The following is a 17,817-nucleotide window of genomic DNA, read 5'->3' on the forward strand; positions in this document are numbered from 1 at the left end:
ATTTAAAGTTTAAAACTTATTTGATATTTTAAATATTTTTTCCATTGCTTTATTTATTTAAATTCATTTTTATCTTAAACCTTTAAGATAGGGAATGAACTTTTAATACGATTGCAGATGCTCTCTGTGGTTTTAGGCTCAAATCCTCATGCTCCCCTGCCTCGCCTGTTGACATGTCCACTAATTTCAGAATCGCTAAGCTGATTTTGCTGGAAATTTGATTTTTGCTCTGAGCCCCAGCCCCTGGGACAACAGCTCCCCCCTTTTCACCGACTCTGCCCGATGATTGATGTGTTTGGCATATGAAAAACCGAGCCGAAAACAAAAACCCTTTTTCGAAACATATTCTATGTCATTTTGTGTGCCAGAGGAGCGTAGAAATGTATTAATCATCCGTGGCGAAGCCAAGAGAGCCGAGGTGATAAATTAAGTTTGAAGACGATTGGGAAATGTCTGTCGAGTAATTAGTGAACTGAGCCGGGTCTCTGGATTGGGAATGGGATTTGGGGTCTTGAGTTCCCAGTTCCGAAAAACCTAGAAGGCGGCGGCGGCCTAAGAGAGCAATAATGATGTGCCTGACAGAAGAAATGCAAGAGACCGAAATTAAATATGATAAAAGACCCACACAGTCTGTTGCCATAATTAAGTATGACATGCAAAAGTATGAATTATCACTGAAATGTCAAAGTGTCACAGCTGCCATCAGCTGCGGAGATGGAGAATCTGGCGGAAGGCATAAATAAAACCCAGAGAAGAGAGAGTGCAAGAAGCCGACAACGAACGCCGCGTGTGGGATTAACTGACTTGAAAATTTATGATATGAAAAATTACTTTAGCCCGGCGAGGCGCACACACAAAACTGCAAACCGAAAGATGCAGAGAGCTCAGCGCTCAGCGCTGCGAGCTGAGATACAAATACACAAAGAGAGATGTTTATTTTGTATTTTATTCGTCGTCTCCCATTGAGCATCGCATCGCATCTCATGGCATCGAGAAATTTGTGGCCCGAACAAATTTCCCAAAGTCTGTGTTGAAAAATTAATGTGCACAACTGTCAGTGCAGTGACAGAGATGCGATGTGAATGGGGTTCATATTCGGATATTCGTATATTCGGATGCGGATGCGGATCGGCTCGGGGCGTGAGGGTTGCTGTTGTGAAAGCTCTTGATAAATGATTTTGAAATGTGACAAAATGCTTACGAGCGGGATTAACGGGGACGAGACGACGACGGCCCAAGGATTGGATTGTTCGCCCTGGCTGCGAAAAAGAGTTATTTGCCGTCTGAGGGACCGGCAAAGTTTGTTTTGTGCCATCGGAATCAGATGGGATTATAGAGATTTGCTCAAATGAAGTTGTAACAGAAGTGGATGCTGAGATAAGTAAAGTGAAGGGGATGGTAGGTGCGAGTCCTTAGCTAGACGAATAAAATCTGTGCGCCAATAAAAATCAAATGAATTGAGGATTTGTTTTGTTAGCACTCTGAGCTACATCAATATTGTATTTTTGCGAATTTAAGGCGAGATTATTTTAGGAATAAAAAAGGTTTCCATTAGCTGGTTTAAAACATTAGAGTTACTTTTAAAATCGATAAGGATTTTTGTAATTTTTAATAATGAAAGAAATTATTCTTAGTAAAATTTTGATTTTTATAGTATGGAGGGATTAAGAAGGTTCCATAATTATTATCTATAATTACTATATATCTAAAGTAAGAAAGGTTTTTGGGAATTGGCAAACCAGAATTTAAATACTAATAATAATAAAAATAATAATATAGTAACAAATAATTACATAAAAAATATTTCTCTTCACAATTCGACTTGGTATAAACCACACGATATTTCGTTTTGTAAGTACCCCCCATAATTCATAGCGGCTTTCCTTTTCTTTTGGTTATACCTCATCAAGGCATCAATCAAGCGCCGTCGCGACACCATAAAGACTCGAAATCAAAGACGCCACGAGTTTACCCCAGAGATACCGAGCTCCGTCGTAGACATCAATGATCACTTGATCGCTGATCGGCGATCGACGCCTTATGGCGTTTCCATGCCATCGATCTTGTTAGTTTTGACGCATCTGTAAGTGGCGGCGACAAAAGTCGGAAAGTGAAATGCAAAGCAAGAGATCCCCCGCTAGAGATCGATGGCCAACGGATCGCATCGCATCGGGGCCAAGACATCATCAGTCAAGTGGCGCGACTGCGTCCGTGGCCGGGTCAATTCGCGTGACAGCTTCCCTGATTTATGCGCCAGACACTTGAGCAACCCTCGAGATAATCGTCGAATTCCCCGCCAGGGCGCACACTATTTATCATATAATTAACCGAATCGATAATGTTATTACACTGTCTATAAATCGGACACTGCAAGATCGGAGCTCCGCTGATAGATTGAGCATATAAACTATAGAGTGTGGCAGGTGTCTCGACGGTTCTTCTCGGGAAGTGGCAAGTACTTGGGCACATTTGACACGATCGTAAACACAGGGTAGCCCCCAAATGGGGGTCTTGATAGGCTCCCGAGTGATATGAAAATGCAATGACATTCAGTGACTTGAAAGTCCATATCAGAATACTTAAATACCGGGTAATGGAAAGATTATGAGGTATCATCGAACAGTAGGTTGTTTTGACGAGATGTATGATCTAATAATCGGTATTTATTTACTTAATAATAACATTTTATCGTGAAATCAAGTATCGTTATTATTTTTTTTGTTCGGTTACTAAGTATCTGTTAGTCGGTTCAAGCGTATTTTAGTTCCCTTTGTTTTGGGGGGCGATTAAGCGAAAGCGCCACTCCCTAACCTCCGAGCAGTGTCCACTTTCCGTTCCAGGCACCCCATATAAATCAATTAATTTAAACTGTCAGGCGGCTGTCAAATTGTGTTGCTACCGGGAGCGTTTTTCGTTTCGCTTTTGACTCGCCTGGCATCGCTGGGGTATTTTATTGTATTTTATTTTGTTTTGGGTTCTCGAGTTGCGGGGGTAGCCGGCCGGCCGGCAAAGAGACTTTCGGTACGGGCGACATGTCGAGATTTACTGAGTGATTGACGACTTCATGTGTCATTAAATACCGTTAGCAGTCGCTTTTGTATGGCGCTGGTATACTGGACCAGAGTCATTTTTCATGCCACATCGCTCGTGTTTAGTGAAAGTCGCTGCGATGCCTTATTTGTTGCTGCGGCACTTGTGGCTATCTGTGTGTGTGATTAGTTGCAATTAGACAACCCGCCGCGGGGCGACAATTACTCTTAGACATAATTTAATTAATACCACATTCCGCCTTGAAATCGCAATAAATGCGGTTAAATGGTGATTTAAAATGGGCATCTGAGGAAATTTTTTTTCAATAGATTTTAATCAAAGGAAGTTATTTTCCAATGGCATATCTCAATGTCCACTCCCGTGCATTTCGTATGGCCTGCTCCTCATTTTCCTTCCATAACTCAGCCACATCGTTGACCAGTGGATCGTCCGGATTTGGGGCACTTAGCAAGGCCTGAATAGAAAGTAGAATGGTGCGAATCTGAAGCGCCGGACTCCATTTGTCCTTCAGCACATCTAAGCATATGCGACCCAAACTATCGATATTGGGATGATAGATCTTAGTCAGGAACCGAACCATGGGTGCCTTCATGGGATAATCCTCCGGTAGAAACAGTTCCAACTTAAAAACCCCGCCCTCGAAGGGCGAATCATGGGGTCCAGTGACTTGAACGCGGAAGTAGCGGGCATTATTCTCATCCGGGATGGCACTAATACCCGGAACCGGGTCCTCCAGAAGACGCTGCGTCTCCTTGATAATTCGACGAGGTAGTTCGGACATGTTTTACTTATAAGAATTTATTTTACAACGGCTTTTAATGATATCCCTTTAAATACCTTTTTCCCCTAGAGACTTTCTTCAGATAGTGTTATAATGAATTTGATAATTTTTTGTAGTTGATATGAAACTTCTTCCAAGAATAACGCTTACTTGGTTTATTATGTAAAATTTATATAATTCATAGCCTCACTTGTCATTCAATCAATTTAACTGATTCGATTAGCCAAATCATCTCAATAAGAGCGAAAATCAAACGTTCAATCGCCATACATTTGCAATTATCCTTCAGTGGGCAAAATTGAAATTGACTCGAGACATTCGCCCTTGTGCTCCATCCACATTCCCCATCCACAACAATAAAACCATCCTGCAATCCTTGAGTCCTTCTGAAATCCCGGGTGAACTGGCAATGTTAACTGGCACTCAACTAGCAGCTTATTAGCAAACTTTCCCATTGGATTATATAGTTGAATATTATAATAATCGAGTTAGGTTCGTGTAAGTGGGTGCTCCGCTGCCCCCGCAATTCGCATGGGGGCTTGGGGGCATGGTTAGCAGTCAGCTTTCATGCACAATTTCCGTTTTCATGGCTCCGGGCATGAAAATAAGCCCACAGTTTACGACGGGACGACGACTACGACGACGAGGATGAGGACGTCTCATGTTGGTGTAACAAAAAGTGGGCAACTTTTTAGAGCGACGAGGAAATACTTTGCTAAATTGCCAGGGCAGTGAATGTGGAACCCCCCAGACCCCCCGAACAACCTCCTCTTTGGGCCTGCCCTCGTGGAATGGCTACAAAAACCAATAACAGGACGTAATACACTCATGTGTGTTAGCGAGCGAGTTGGGGGGATTCCAACTTTTACAAATCGTTAGCATTTCGCACGTTTATTGAGTTGTTTTTGTATGTAAATTGGTTGCATAACTTTTGCCATGGAAAGTGTCGAGTGGCCGGAATGGCAACACAAACGCAACCTAACCCTTTCGGTGCTCCCGCACTATTCTACACTAGATTATTGTCTGTAGATTTTCAGATACGCAAACGAACATTCCCTGCCCGCCTGAATGTCCTCGTGTGCATAAACTTTGATTCCACTTTGAATGCGCTGGCGCATGCTAAACACTTTGGAATCTGATACGTCGGGAGTTTGGATACTTAGATACCCTCTAAAAAGGGTAAAATGTCTTAACAAATATATATTTAATGTTTGTATTTATTACAATTTTTAGGACAATTAAAGAAAACATTATAAAGAGCTTGATAAACATGAAGCACTTAATTTTGTGATCAGTATTTTCTAATTATCGAATGATGACTTATTGGTTCTCTAGGAATTTCTATCAAGCTAATATCCCCTTTCATCCCCGACTACTGTGCATAAAAAGTTTAAGCTATTTGCGTATCTCGCAAGCGAAGGCTTTTCCTAGTGGGAATATGATGTTGGGAAAGGTCGCTGTGTCTGTGGTTGTCGTTTTGGTTTGGTTTGGTTTCGTTCGCTTTGGTTTGCTTCAGTGGTGCATATTTGTCGTTTGCGGTTTTCAGCTGCAAATATTATAGCAAATTGAACTGTAAATAGTTTTTATTGCCCTTTGGCCGCAGAGTCGGATTCGAGCGGAGTCGAGTCGAGAATATGGCTGGGATGAAGTGCAGCATAGCTCGGTTTTTGTTTTCCAACTATATCGGGGCTTGCCAGGCCGCAGCTTGTTGGCAGAAATTCCATTTACTGGCCGGCAAAATAAGGGCCTCAAAATGAAGTTGTGCAAAGATTAACTTGTAGAAATACCATGGCAAACAATTGACTTAAAAGGCATTTTATTCAATAATCAATTTAAATGTTGTCACCAGACAATCTAGTAAAATTAATAATTATTTTATAAACCTAGAATACATTAAAAAATCAAGATAACTGCTTATTTATTACTATATTTTTAATACCAAACTTTATCTAATCAAATCAATTTTTTTGAAAGAATCACTTCCGTTGTCTATATTATTGAAATTAGGCAGCGTGAATTCACTTAAATTTAAGCACACCCCAGCAACGAATTGCCACCTTTGACTCCAACCCGAAAGAAATCAAGCTTCGACGGCGACACCCCCTCGTCGGATGATTAATGGCTGGCAAATTAATATGAAATTCCGCCGCCCGACTCGAGAGTCGACGTCGTCATCCTCGCAGAACACGAAACTAATAATTTGTGTGCCGTAATTTGCATAGATATATCATTATTATTATATTTCTTTCCTTTATTTCGTACACGCCTCGCATTTTCATCAATCAATCGGAGTGCAGGACAGGCAGTGGCAGGGGGAATGACATGACATGAAAAATATGTTTGCCAGTCGATGGAAAAATTATAATTTATAAAAATTTTAAGAGCAACTGCAACGTGCGCCACTCGCGCCATCAATCAAAAAATCTCGGTGGACATTGCAGGCGGACGGAAGGTGGACAGATGGACGGGCGTCTGTCTCGGATCCGAGATTACGACGGTAGCCATCAGAGGTTCGGAGTCCGGACCAATGACCGACCCACCATTCACTTGAACGAGCATTTAAGGTCGACGTAAGATGATACCCTGCAATTAAATTTGACAGTTTTATTTAGGAATTTATTTATTTTAAGAATTTTTAAAAATTATTTAGATAGAATATGTTAATGTTTCTAGTTTTTAAGACTTTTTAAGGAAAAATCCTTAAAAATGTATTTTAATTAATTAAAATCTATTAGCGTAATATCGTTATTTTGCTAATTAAAGCGTGGTATTAAAAGTGCCTTACCCAAAACCAATTCTTTTCTCGAGTTATAAATGATTCGAATTATAGAGCCGACAATGAGATGAAGACCATGACGATGCTGCCCCGACTTCTGATGATGATGATGTTTGGTTCTCGCTCTTTGGCCATTGTTGGTCCGCCACGGCGGATGTTGAAAAATGTGAAAATTGTGAAAAATTCTACAACAATTCAAAATAACAAATGCCCCAGACGGAAATGCCGGAAAAAAGAAGTATATTAGATTTGTTCCAGGCCAAGACTGGCCGGTCGGGCATCGGACATCAGGCACCAGGGGCATCAATTTGTTCGCTCTCAAGCGAGATTAATGATGTTGCACACAGGGGCCATCTAACATTAAATGCCAGCTAATTAATGATCAAACTGTTGCAAGATACGACACGCCCCCAGAAACACAATGAGCCCACATTTCGCACGATTGGAGCTGAGAACTGAGTGACACAGTAGTCACTCCATATGGATGATGATGATTGCTCTCCTCTGTCGCACTTCCCTTCCGGTTCTCTGTGTGTCCCATGATTAATGAGCTTATTATGTACTTTGCCACTCGCTCAATCTCTCCTTCACCCAGTTCAGTTACTGTGGACAAGTCAGAATTTCTTTTCTTTTTGGCACAGGCCTCATTATTCTTCATTGTTCATTTGGCGTAGTGTGCCAGAAAGATTTATTACGATCCCATTCGGCCGGGGATGAAAGAACTCTCAGATTATGGTTATGGATAATGGAAAAAGCGTGGAAATTTTTGAATTTAATTCATAAGTTTTGCAAATAATACTTCTATTTGGTGAATTGAATTTATATAGCTAAAAAATGTTTCCTAAATATTATACCAGGATTTTTATAATTATTTTTTGTAACGAAAATTTAATTTGTTAAACTTGTTATATTTATTTATTTAATTTAACATTTTGTGAAGATTTTATTAAGATTTTCTAGAAGAAAAAATACTTTGGAATATAATGTTTTTGGTTAATAAACCAAGTTTAAATCGAAAAAAAATCCATTTACATTTTTAAACAGAAAATACTATTAAACTATAATTTTATTAAATCATTTACCTATAAAGATGTAATGATTTAAACAACATTAAAGGATAATGAATCTTATTAAAAGACTCCCATTACTTTGCTGGATTTCTCTTTGATGCCTTTCATTTACTCGGTCAACGCAATTTCTCGTTCCCTTTGAGAGTGGATTAAAATGTTTATTGGCCACTGAGCTCAACAATTTGCAGCATTTCCAAGCAAAGGCCACAGCAGCATCGCAACATCGCAGTGGCAACAAAATCAACGAGCGAACGCGCTGACAGCTGTCAACATGTCGTATGATTAATGTTGGCCAAATGCGGTTGCATTTTTGTGCGTTTCGCGCTGTAAATGAAATGATAAATTGGGTGTGCAAACATTTTTGCTCCGTTCGCCAACCGGTGGACCGATTTTCAGCTTAATAACGAAATGGAAACAGAGCAGGCAGCGTCGGGCGGCGAGAAGCCCCTCAATTAAATTGCCTTTCACCAGCAGAATGCCATTCAGGAAACTTTGCCACATATCCGTTCGTTCATTCCGCACTTGGAGTTGCACAAACAGTTGATGTTCTTGTTGTTGCAGTTGCTGTTGCTGGAGCTGTGGCAGTGGCACACCTTTGTTGACACCTTCGGCCAACACAACCCCAACCTCGGGCGCTTTAGTGGCGTGTGTGAAGTGGCATGTCCACATCCGTTTCGCCTCGCGTTTGATTGATTGAAACTGCAGTTGCAAGTTGCTGGCACCAAAAGGCGTTGACAGCTCGCCTTTGGCATTGGCTTGAATAGAGGGGTGTGGTGGCCGGGGGACCGGGGGCAGGGCACCTTACAAAGTGCACAAATCAACGCTAATAATGTGCGACCTTTGCTCTCGTGTCAGCTGAACGCCACTCGGTGGAGTTCACTTCAATGGAAATCAATGAAATGTCTGAATCGAAAATCGCTGGGTGAAAAAATCAAGGAATTTGACGTATGATTTCTGTTTATATTCATTAGTAAGAAAGCTAAACAGCTACAAAAATGGAAAAAGGATGGTTTAAAGGTAAATTTTAAGGTGTTCAGAACAGAATTCTGTAAGTAATATCTAAATTAAAAAAAAACGATAAAATAAACTAAAATAATATCTGGATATTTAAAAAATCCTGTCTAGAAAATATTCACTATATATCATACATTTTTTTTTATGTTTTTATAAATATGTATCTTGTTTTTTAAGTTTTCTATATTATTTATTTAAGTCCGAAATTCGTGGTGGCCAGTGTAGTCAATCATTTCAGCATTGTCACTTGCATAAGTCATATGCTCCTTCACCTAGTTGTGCAATGCCTTAAGTTGCATTTCTCTAATGCGTACAAATTGCCCATTTACATCTTCGGATGCGAAATCCACCCGTCCTCCGAAGGGGGCTGCACTGGGCTCCAAGTTGAGTCAATTTCCTGCTGCCACTTCAAATGCACAACTAATAACACGACGAGCCGGGAATCTAGCCAGCCAAGGCAAACATTATAAATGCAGCCATAGAAAGACGGAATCAAGGATTGCGGGGTGGTGGGATGGCGGGATTTCTTGTCGACGATGATGGCAGCGTCGCAAAATATGGCCAAAGGCTGCGAGCGGCAACAACATAATAAATTAATTATATGCAACATCAGCAACAGTGCCTCATTGCCCCCTCTCGGTGTCCTCCATATTCGCTTGAGTGATGTGTGGCATAAAGTCGTGAGCGTGAGCGTCTATTAGCAGTCAACGTTGACGACGTACAACGATCCAGCCCGCCCCTTCAGCCCCCCTTTCTGCTTCTTCTCGACAAGTCGCACACGAGCGCGAACAAACAAGGGGCGTGGCACGGGGGCAAGGGCAGGAGGGCAGGGCAGATAGTTTAGCATGTGTGGCATCTCGGAAAGGCGAGCCGAGTCGAGACAAGTAGAGTCAGGAGTAGAGTTGACTTGAGTTAAGTTGGTTTTTGCGGGGCTTGGTTGAGGGGTTGGCTCGGTGGAGAGGGAACAACGGAGCCAGTCAAACGGGCAATCCATCCATCAGCCGCTGGCAGACAGCAATTGCAAGCTGCAAGTTGTGCGGCTATGTAGCATGTCTGACGTTGCTGCACTAACCACGGCGAGCCAGTTATTACCGCCGAATCGCTGCTCCAATTTTCTGGAATTTACCAGGCGAAAGGGGTTCGAATTAGTCCTTGAAATTGTATCTGGTTGGTCTATGGGAGATCCTATAACTACGTTATTGTTAATCTCAACATTAAAAATAACTTCAATTTAGTTAAATTAATTTTTTTTATAAAATATGTAAGTTTTTAAATGATTTAAAAAATATAAACTTGGGATTAATTTTTTTTTTAATTTTTAATCATGATCAAGGAATTTGCGGTTTTATATATATTTTAAGAAAGTTCATAAAAAGAAAAATAATTTCAAAAATTTGTTTTTTTATTAAAACATATGAATTGGCAGCATCGATTTTAAAATTACCTTAAAAAATTAAGCTTATTTTCAACGCTTAATATCATAAGATAAAATGTATTAGTGTTCTTAATTTACATATTACCTCCGATAAGTTTTATAAAAATATTCATCATGTCGTATACTTAATTTAATAATTCTTAGTTTCAAAATTATTTAAATGTTTTCCTTGGCTCATTCCTTATCTAATTGAAAGAGTATTCCCACTTCGGCTTATCCCAAGGTGCATTTGCCTCAATAATTCTCGCATTGTTGCTGCAAAGGCGTTGCCACAAATGTTGCTGACGTTGCTGACTGGCCAACTTGAGGAGACGCTGGCCATAGATTGCATCGGGCTTCGAGGGGTCGGGTGGATGTTCTGATTGGAAAATCAAGTGTGTGCATCGGACGGGGAGAATGCCAGTGGCCGGGGCATGTTTGCCTGCTTTTAATGGCCCCAACTGACAGAGACTGCAGCTCCGCTAATTGCGAATGCTTGACGCATGTTGCAGCCACTCATGGGCAGACATGGCAGGAGGGGCTAAGAGTTAAGGGGGCTCTGCGGGGGCGGAGTGGCAGGTCTTTTGCTTAGACAGCTCCACTTCGCTGCGCTCCTCACTCAATTCGTCTCGAGTCCTCGAAGCTCTCAGCTCGCAACTCGCAGCTCGAAGCGCTGCGTGATTTTTAATTAGTTTTCTTAGAAATTAAATTGTTAATTTGATCGACGCATTTGCCGCACTCCCTCTGCCTCCTCTGGCTGACCGGGCCCTCAATCTCCTGTGCTGAGCTGCTAAGTGGCCTGTTGCTTTGACTTCATTATGGTGTTTGGTGCTAGCAGCTCGCTGTTTGCTGTTCGGTTGTTTGAGCTCTTTGTCTGCTCATTAATGCCAATTCTGGCGCGCCGGAGTTGACGCCTGCCACCATATCGCCATATAGCCGTATCGCCCCTCCTGGCCCATCAGCCGCCTTTGGTCACGGCCATCATGGAAGACAAGTTGCACTCGTGACTAAGTTCGCGGTGTCGGTTGTTTATGGATCTTACGGGGAACGACGAGCTATTCGGAAATTGCTGTGAAGGCTGTGCAGGGAAAAGGGAAATAGAAAAAAAGGGGCAAAGTGGTCTATAGTCAAACATATTTTGCAGTTAAGGGAATGCAACGTCAGAAATTGCTTGTTGACATGCAACTTGTAAAAAGTAATCTTAGAATGGATTGATGGTTGAATCATTAGGAATAGACAGAAGGCAGAAGCCAAGAGGGGGAAGTTCTGAATTCCGATTTTTCATTCGGGTTGTGTCTAAAACGAAATTATAAAAGCAATATAAAGAGTCATAATTTTCAGCGTCTGTCAGACACATTATAGAATTATAGAATTATAGATTCTTACAATTTAAAGAACTTTTGAAGAACAATTTCAGTATCATTATTATTCAATACTTTCAGATACTTAATAAATTCATGTAATCAAAAAAAATTATAATTAAACAAATATTATTCACAGACTATTTTGTATTTGTTTGAAGCCCTAGAGGTAAAAGCAAAAATGAATGATTTAGACTAGATTGATTTTCAATCAAACCAAAAACCTGGTTTATCCCCCTTTGTTATATTCAAAGGGCTGTCAGAGTGTATTCGCTGTCAGACTAGACTAAACTAGTTTACCAGGAACTTTGTTCCACCCTGAAACATCTCAACTGAATGTTGCCCACGACTAAACAACTTTCGCCTCCAATCAGTCAATCAATCAATCAATCAGCGCCCAACTGACAATTTCGAGCTCACTCTCCTGCGAGCGAGTGCCACCACCTCGGCGGCTCAGTCACGCCCTTTACGGTGGTGCAACTCCAGGTGGTTTGGGGACGGGGTTGTGGTGCATGCGAATGTGCATGTGCCACTCAATGGCAATTAAGGCCGAAATAAAATAATACACCGAAAATGCCAATTAACCTTTGAATGCCATGCATGACCACGTAGCCTGTGCTGAGCTGTGTGTGCTTACAGGAATGGGTTAAAATGGGGGGCCGAAAGATAAAATAATTACCCAGACGCATAACTCGAAAGTAAAATATAAATTTAATTTATGCATGCACACAACAGAGGCCAAGGAAGCGAAGGACCGAAAGCACCCAGATCCGTAGCCAGTGCAATTTATCTCACGCGGATCGCAGATATGCACATACATCCCATATCCATCCTCTCGAACCCCCGGCCCAACATTTCGATGGCAATGGCAAGGGCCCTAAATATGAAATAATTTATGATGCGACATTTTCATCAGCAATTCGTTAAAATTCATGCATGCATGCATTTTTAAGCAGTTCTCCCCCTTTCTTCCCCCCGCCGAACGCCACTGAACCACCCCTTTTGGTGCCGTATTTATAAATTTATTAAGCCGCGCATTGCATTCGCCCTGAAAGGAGGGGATCACTCCTTGGCCCCGAGTTCGGCAGACAAAGCCAGGCGACGACAACACGAATCGCATGTAAAATTCTTATTTTAATCGATGCAAATATGCAGCAGCAGCAGCAGCAACAACAATTGCTGATGACGCTGATGGTGGTGCATGCTACATGACAGGCGGCGGTGCAGTGGTGCAGTGTTGCAAGGGGGCACATGTGTGTGTGTCGCCGGGGAGGCCTGCAGCAAAGGGAAAAAGAAACTCGGCCATCGCGATAATAAATCAATTTTCACAATAAACAGTTGTGTGCCCTGGCGGCAGACGATGTCGACGGCTGACTGTACAGTGGGACCAGGGACTTAAGGATATGTTAAAATTCGAATCATATCTTTCTATTAAGTCTACAATCGATATATAAAGCACTAGAAATTTCTTTAAATTATTTCTGACATTTTTAGCATACTATACCAAAATCACAAAAATTTGTATATTCTTGTAAATTAATCAAACTAAAGCGAAGTTTATAAACCGTTTTTTACTCAGAGAGAGAGGTCAAAGATCAGACATTTTATTTCTCCATTAAAGCATTTTCCAGCTTCTATTTTCCATTTCGTCCTGTGTTATACGAAGGAGGTCTTCGCTGGCCGTGTCGCGTTAATTCCGTGATTGGGTAGTTACCACCTTGGGCCACGTCATCGGTGGGAGGACACTGGGGGACTACATGTCCGAAAACGGGAATGGCAGTCATCGCGATAACGACGAGCACGGCAAATAGAACAGCCTGGGGAATTTTTAATAAATTAATTAATTTATTTTATGAATTTTATAACAAATGCACTCACCAATAACTTCATCTCGGCAGATACTTTGATTATGAGTGCTCCCCAAAGTGCATCGGCTTTTTTATACCCCACCGCAGCTCCTTATCGTTTCTAGAAGTGGAGGACTATCAGCTGCCGATTGCTGGGTTACAATCTTGTTTCTCAGAAAAATATAATGTATATGAAAAATTCCAATTAATCGGAATGAAAGAAGTATTGAAAAATAAATGTTTTCTTGACCTTCTTACTTATATGTATGCCTATAAAAAATTATAAATATTAATCATATTCTCAGTATTTCGTTTACTGGGAAAATTATATACCATGCAATCTTTAGCTTCGAAGAAATATACAAAATATCATATTTTCAAGAAGTTGTTTTTATTTTTGACCCCACTGTGCAACTCTTTTGCATTTGGTGCGAGTGGCTTACACTTCTCGCACCACTTCATGTCTTGGCAGCGACATAATAAATTAACTGCACTGCAATTATTTTCACATTTTCGCAAAGTGAATAAAAATTATAAAATTATGTGGAAGCGATGAAGGGGGCCGGATTGGTCCCAATGGCCGCGAAAGTAAGAGCTTATGTAAGGGATTAGCTGGGGGCCAAGCAGCTGACGCCTGACCCTTGGCCCCTCAACTTCCCCCTAAACCCCCTCCGCCTTCTTAAGTGTAGGTTTTCCCCTCAGAAAAACCAGCCCGGCCTGCAGTTAATCAAAATATCAAATTAACTGTCGTGTCTGTGGCAAATAAATCAAAATAAAAGCCGGTCCCAGGCTTTGAGCCCAGCTGAACTGAATCGGGCTGGAACAGCGCCCCTCCCCCTCGGGCACCCCTGCCCCCAGGGCCACCTCCTCAATCAAGCCAACTGATGACGCTCCCCTATGAAAATTTCACATGCAGAGACTGCCTGATGAGTGAGCTGAATTTATTATAGGCCATGGCGATGCGATGTACGCGATTTTATGAATGAGCAGCGAGGTGTGAGGATGGCAGGGCAGGCTGGCGAGGCGAGTTTGGTGTGTCGTCAACGCCTTTGGCGGTGATTATTCAATGTCAAAACTTAATGTCCCCAAATTGCAGTTGTTGTCAGCGGTCAGCCATGAAATTGAATGCATGTCGCCCGGTGCAGAAGGCGAATGCTGCTGCGGCAGCTGTTGCATAGTTTTAGGCGTGACACATGTCAGCTCCTCCAACCCTCGAATCCCTCAATCTCACCACTCAGCGATTATCCCCCAATTGCAGCCGCCAGTTAAAGCAATCCGTACAAAAAAAAAAACAAAATGAGAAAGCTAAGAAGGGTCGCGGAAAAAATTATACCCTTTAAAAATACCTTTTCATTCAATTATTTCTATGCTTTCACTTTCTAACACACATCAGGGATCCTTAACTCTGTATTTATTAAGCCAATAATAAAATGTTTACCACAATTTGCCAGTGTTATTAATTCTCGTATAATCATAACAAATGCATTTGCTAATTAATTTGAATTCAAAAATGTCCACATAACCACATAACCACTTTGAGCTTGAAAAATTAAAGACTATTTTGTTTGGCTATATTTATTTTATTTATTTGCCTAAAGGAATTATAATATTTTGATCTTCTTAGTCTTCAAGGTGTGATAATATAACAATTTCTTTCGTAGAAATATAACCATACCAAATATTTTCAAAATACCTTTTTTTGAACCATCGTAACTCTCTGCAAGGGTATTAAAATAAACCCCAATTCCTGGGTAGCCAAACTCAACCCGAACTCAACTCGAGCTCAACTCATTTGCCAGCAGCTGCCATGGGGCATGTCCAGTTGCCAGGAGGGAACGGGGATGGAAATGGGTATGGTATGGTTGTGGGAAAGGGGGAAAGACCGAGCTGGGGAGAAGCTTGTTACCATAAAATTGGTGTAAACGAATTGCAGTCATCGTCATCGTCGTCGTCGTCGCTCTGTCGGCATTGCAAAAGTCCAAATCGCTCGTGGAGCGGGGGGTGCGTCATTGTGAAATGTCTGTAATTTGGACAATTTGATGAATGGTTATTTGCCACGAGATGGCAAAGTGGTCATTATTCTTTATCTCCTTCACTCGTTCCTTTTTCTCTACTCTACTCTGCTGCATTTTTCGGTACCATTTTTTTGGTTTAACGTTTTACTAACTTTTTCATTGCACATTTGGTGCAGCTTTTTAGCATTTTTTGGTCACCTCTGCGGCAGCGGAACTAAGTGCATTGTTTGTCGGAGGGTATCATCAGTTGGTCATTAGGTTAATGGCGGGCAGTGGTCTTCATAAAAAAAGGGCATCAAGTTGTGAAATGGTTTTCATGATATTTCTATATATCATGAAAGAAAGTCCAAGAAAAAGATAAGTAGGTATGTTAAAATTACCTACTTAAAATGTTTAGTCGGTTGAGTTTAACAATTTTGATTGATAGTAATAATTTTAAATGAAATATTTTTACTAATGTAATTAACTTATATTTCTTAAAATTTAATTTACTATCATTGAAGTTTTAATTTTATTTTTTGTTGTTGGCGTTTTACAGGGTATCTGAAGCATTGTTCATATAAAGCTAGTTACCCTCCTTGGTGCTTTATTTTAATCACTCGCTTTATGGGCGAATAAATGGCATTTGCTCGGCCCGCCGCTCGTCTCATAATTCAATAAATTCACAAGGCGTTCACCTGGCGGCCGAACAGCAGTAATATTGTCATTAACCCCCTTTGCCCCTCTATTAATGGGGGTTTCGGGCGAGATGATCGCTGAATGAAGGGATATTCGTGACCCGTTATCATTTGGGGCCGCGGCGATTGCAGTCCACAAAATGCATCCACATCGGTCGGTTGGTCGATTTGGCCGGTTGGCTGGTTGGCTGTGTGCGGTCGCGGTCAGCTGGAAGCCATCTGTTTGGCCAACCCCCCTTTGACCACAAACGGGCTCCGTCCCTGCCACGCCTCCGCCCCGAGATCGCCCTTGGGCATGGCCAGAATGCGTTCCACATGGCGGCAGGCCTAATTACATTTCTCGGCAAATGGCAAATGGAGAATGGCGTGATTGCACACGCAAATGCGCTTCGTTGTTTATATGCGTAGCAAATAGATTTATGCGCTCGTATTTTACACGCTTAATTCCTTAAGGCAAAGCCCCAACAGCCACAGCGGAAGAAGCAGCTGAAGCACTTGCTGCACTGCACTTAGAGAAAGGAAATTAAGATTTGAAAACTTGAATAAAATACTATTTTTATACCCTTGTAGAGGGTATTATAATTTCAGTCAGATGTTTGCAACGCAGTGAAGGAGACGTATATATATTCTTGATCAGCACCAATAGCCGAGTCCATCTAGCCATGTCCGTCTATCCGTCTGTCCGTCTGTCCGTTTCTATGCGAACTAGTCTCTCAGTTTTAAAGCTATCGCGATGAAACTTTCCCGAAAGTCTTCTTTCTATTGCAGGTAGTACATATGTCAAAGCGAGCCGGATCGGACCACTATATCTTAAGGTTCCCATAGGAATATTCAAACAAATATAAGAAAATTCATTGTAACTTTGTAGGAAGTAGGCGTTTTGATTCTTGACTACTTAAAAACAAAATTTAAATAAATAGAAACGCTGAATCTGGAATACCGGAAACTGCACCGAGTAAGCATTCTTTAATCTACAAGGGTATATAAGCTTCGGCTGGCCGAAGGTAGCTTCCCTTCTTGTTTAAACTATATTTAAATTTAAAACATGTAACTTGGCATCCTAGATATGCTGCAAAATATTTATATTTTTTATCAGAATTATTTCTTGTTTTATATCTTCGAATTTCTTTTAGTGCCCTAACCCTCTCTCGTTTCTGGACATTATCCCACTATTCCACTGAACGGATGCGTCAGTCTCTGCCTTTTCCCCTGGGCACTCTGCACAGAGGGTCCGAGTCCCTCTTTCGGTTTGGGGAGTACGTGAGACCCGCGACCAACGACCAACTCGTGCAAGTACTTAAATTACCAAATGAGTTATGCCCTCGCAAATATTCCACAAATGTCTAAGAATAAGCAAACTACCAGTTGAGTTGAGCAAAGTGCCATGAAATTGAGACCCTGTTAGTAGATAAACGAAAATTATAAAAGATTTTCATATATGTACATTTGCTCTATGCACTAAGTATGCAATTAAGGTTCTGGCCATTTTTGGATTGTTGAGTCATGGCGGCCACTTGAACCACCCCAGATATCCAGCCCCAAGCTCAACGACCTGATCCCCTCTCATTCGAGTGTCGCCGGCATTTGCTTTGCTGTTTAATTTTCCGGCCCACTCATTAATCAAATGTTGCCTTATTTGCATTGGCTCTGCTTCATCCATTTGGCCCCTTCGAATTCCCGGGCTTTATAAATGGGCTATGAAATGGCCTAGGCATCTCCAACTCACCCAGCCACCCTGCGAATTCGCTGCCCTCTTCCACCGGGCCGCTTAATTTATTTGTAAATATTAACACATAAATTTTTCACAACCA

General features: G+C 41.4%; 2 protein-coding genes across 3 annotated transcripts; both read right to left on the reverse strand.

The window, feature by feature from the left end:
• Positions 1 to 2,710: 2,710 nt before the first annotated feature.
• On the reverse strand, positions 2,711 to 4,002 carry LOC108061264 (ubiquitin-conjugating enzyme E2 N). Of its 2 annotated transcripts, none has more exons than XM_070216204.1 (2): positions 3,889 to 3,983; positions 2,711 to 3,802 (listed from the first exon to the last, which is right to left on the reverse strand). In XM_070216204.1, exon 2 carries the CDS (start codon positions 3,641 to 3,643, stop codon positions 3,377 to 3,379), a length of 267 nt encoding a protein of 88 aa, XP_070072305.1. In that variant the 5' UTR covers positions 3,644 to 3,802; positions 3,889 to 3,983; the 3' UTR covers positions 2,711 to 3,376. The 2 variants fall into 2 exon arrangements, with proteins under 2 accessions (XP_070072305.1, XP_017002841.2); XM_017147352.3 differs by having other exon boundaries at positions 2,725 to 3,838; positions 3,889 to 4,002.
• A 9,035-nt stretch (positions 4,003 to 13,037) lies between these two features.
• Positions 13,038 to 13,369, reverse strand: LOC138912059 (uncharacterized). The gene is made up of 2 exons (XM_070211861.1): positions 13,346 to 13,369; positions 13,038 to 13,284 (listed from the first exon to the last, which is right to left on the reverse strand). The coding sequence occupies exons 1-2, from the start codon at positions 13,355 to 13,357 to the stop codon at positions 13,102 to 13,104; spliced, it is 195 nt and encodes a 64-aa protein (XP_070067962.1). The 5' UTR covers positions 13,358 to 13,369; the 3' UTR covers positions 13,038 to 13,101.
• Positions 13,370 to 17,817: the final 4,448 nt, after the last annotated feature.

Source organism: Drosophila takahashii, chromosome 2L (assembly GCF_030179915.1).
Source record: "Drosophila takahashii strain IR98-3 E-12201 chromosome 2L, DtakHiC1v2, whole genome shotgun sequence".
NCBI lineage: Eukaryota > Metazoa > Arthropoda > Insecta > Diptera > Drosophilidae > Drosophila > Drosophila takahashii.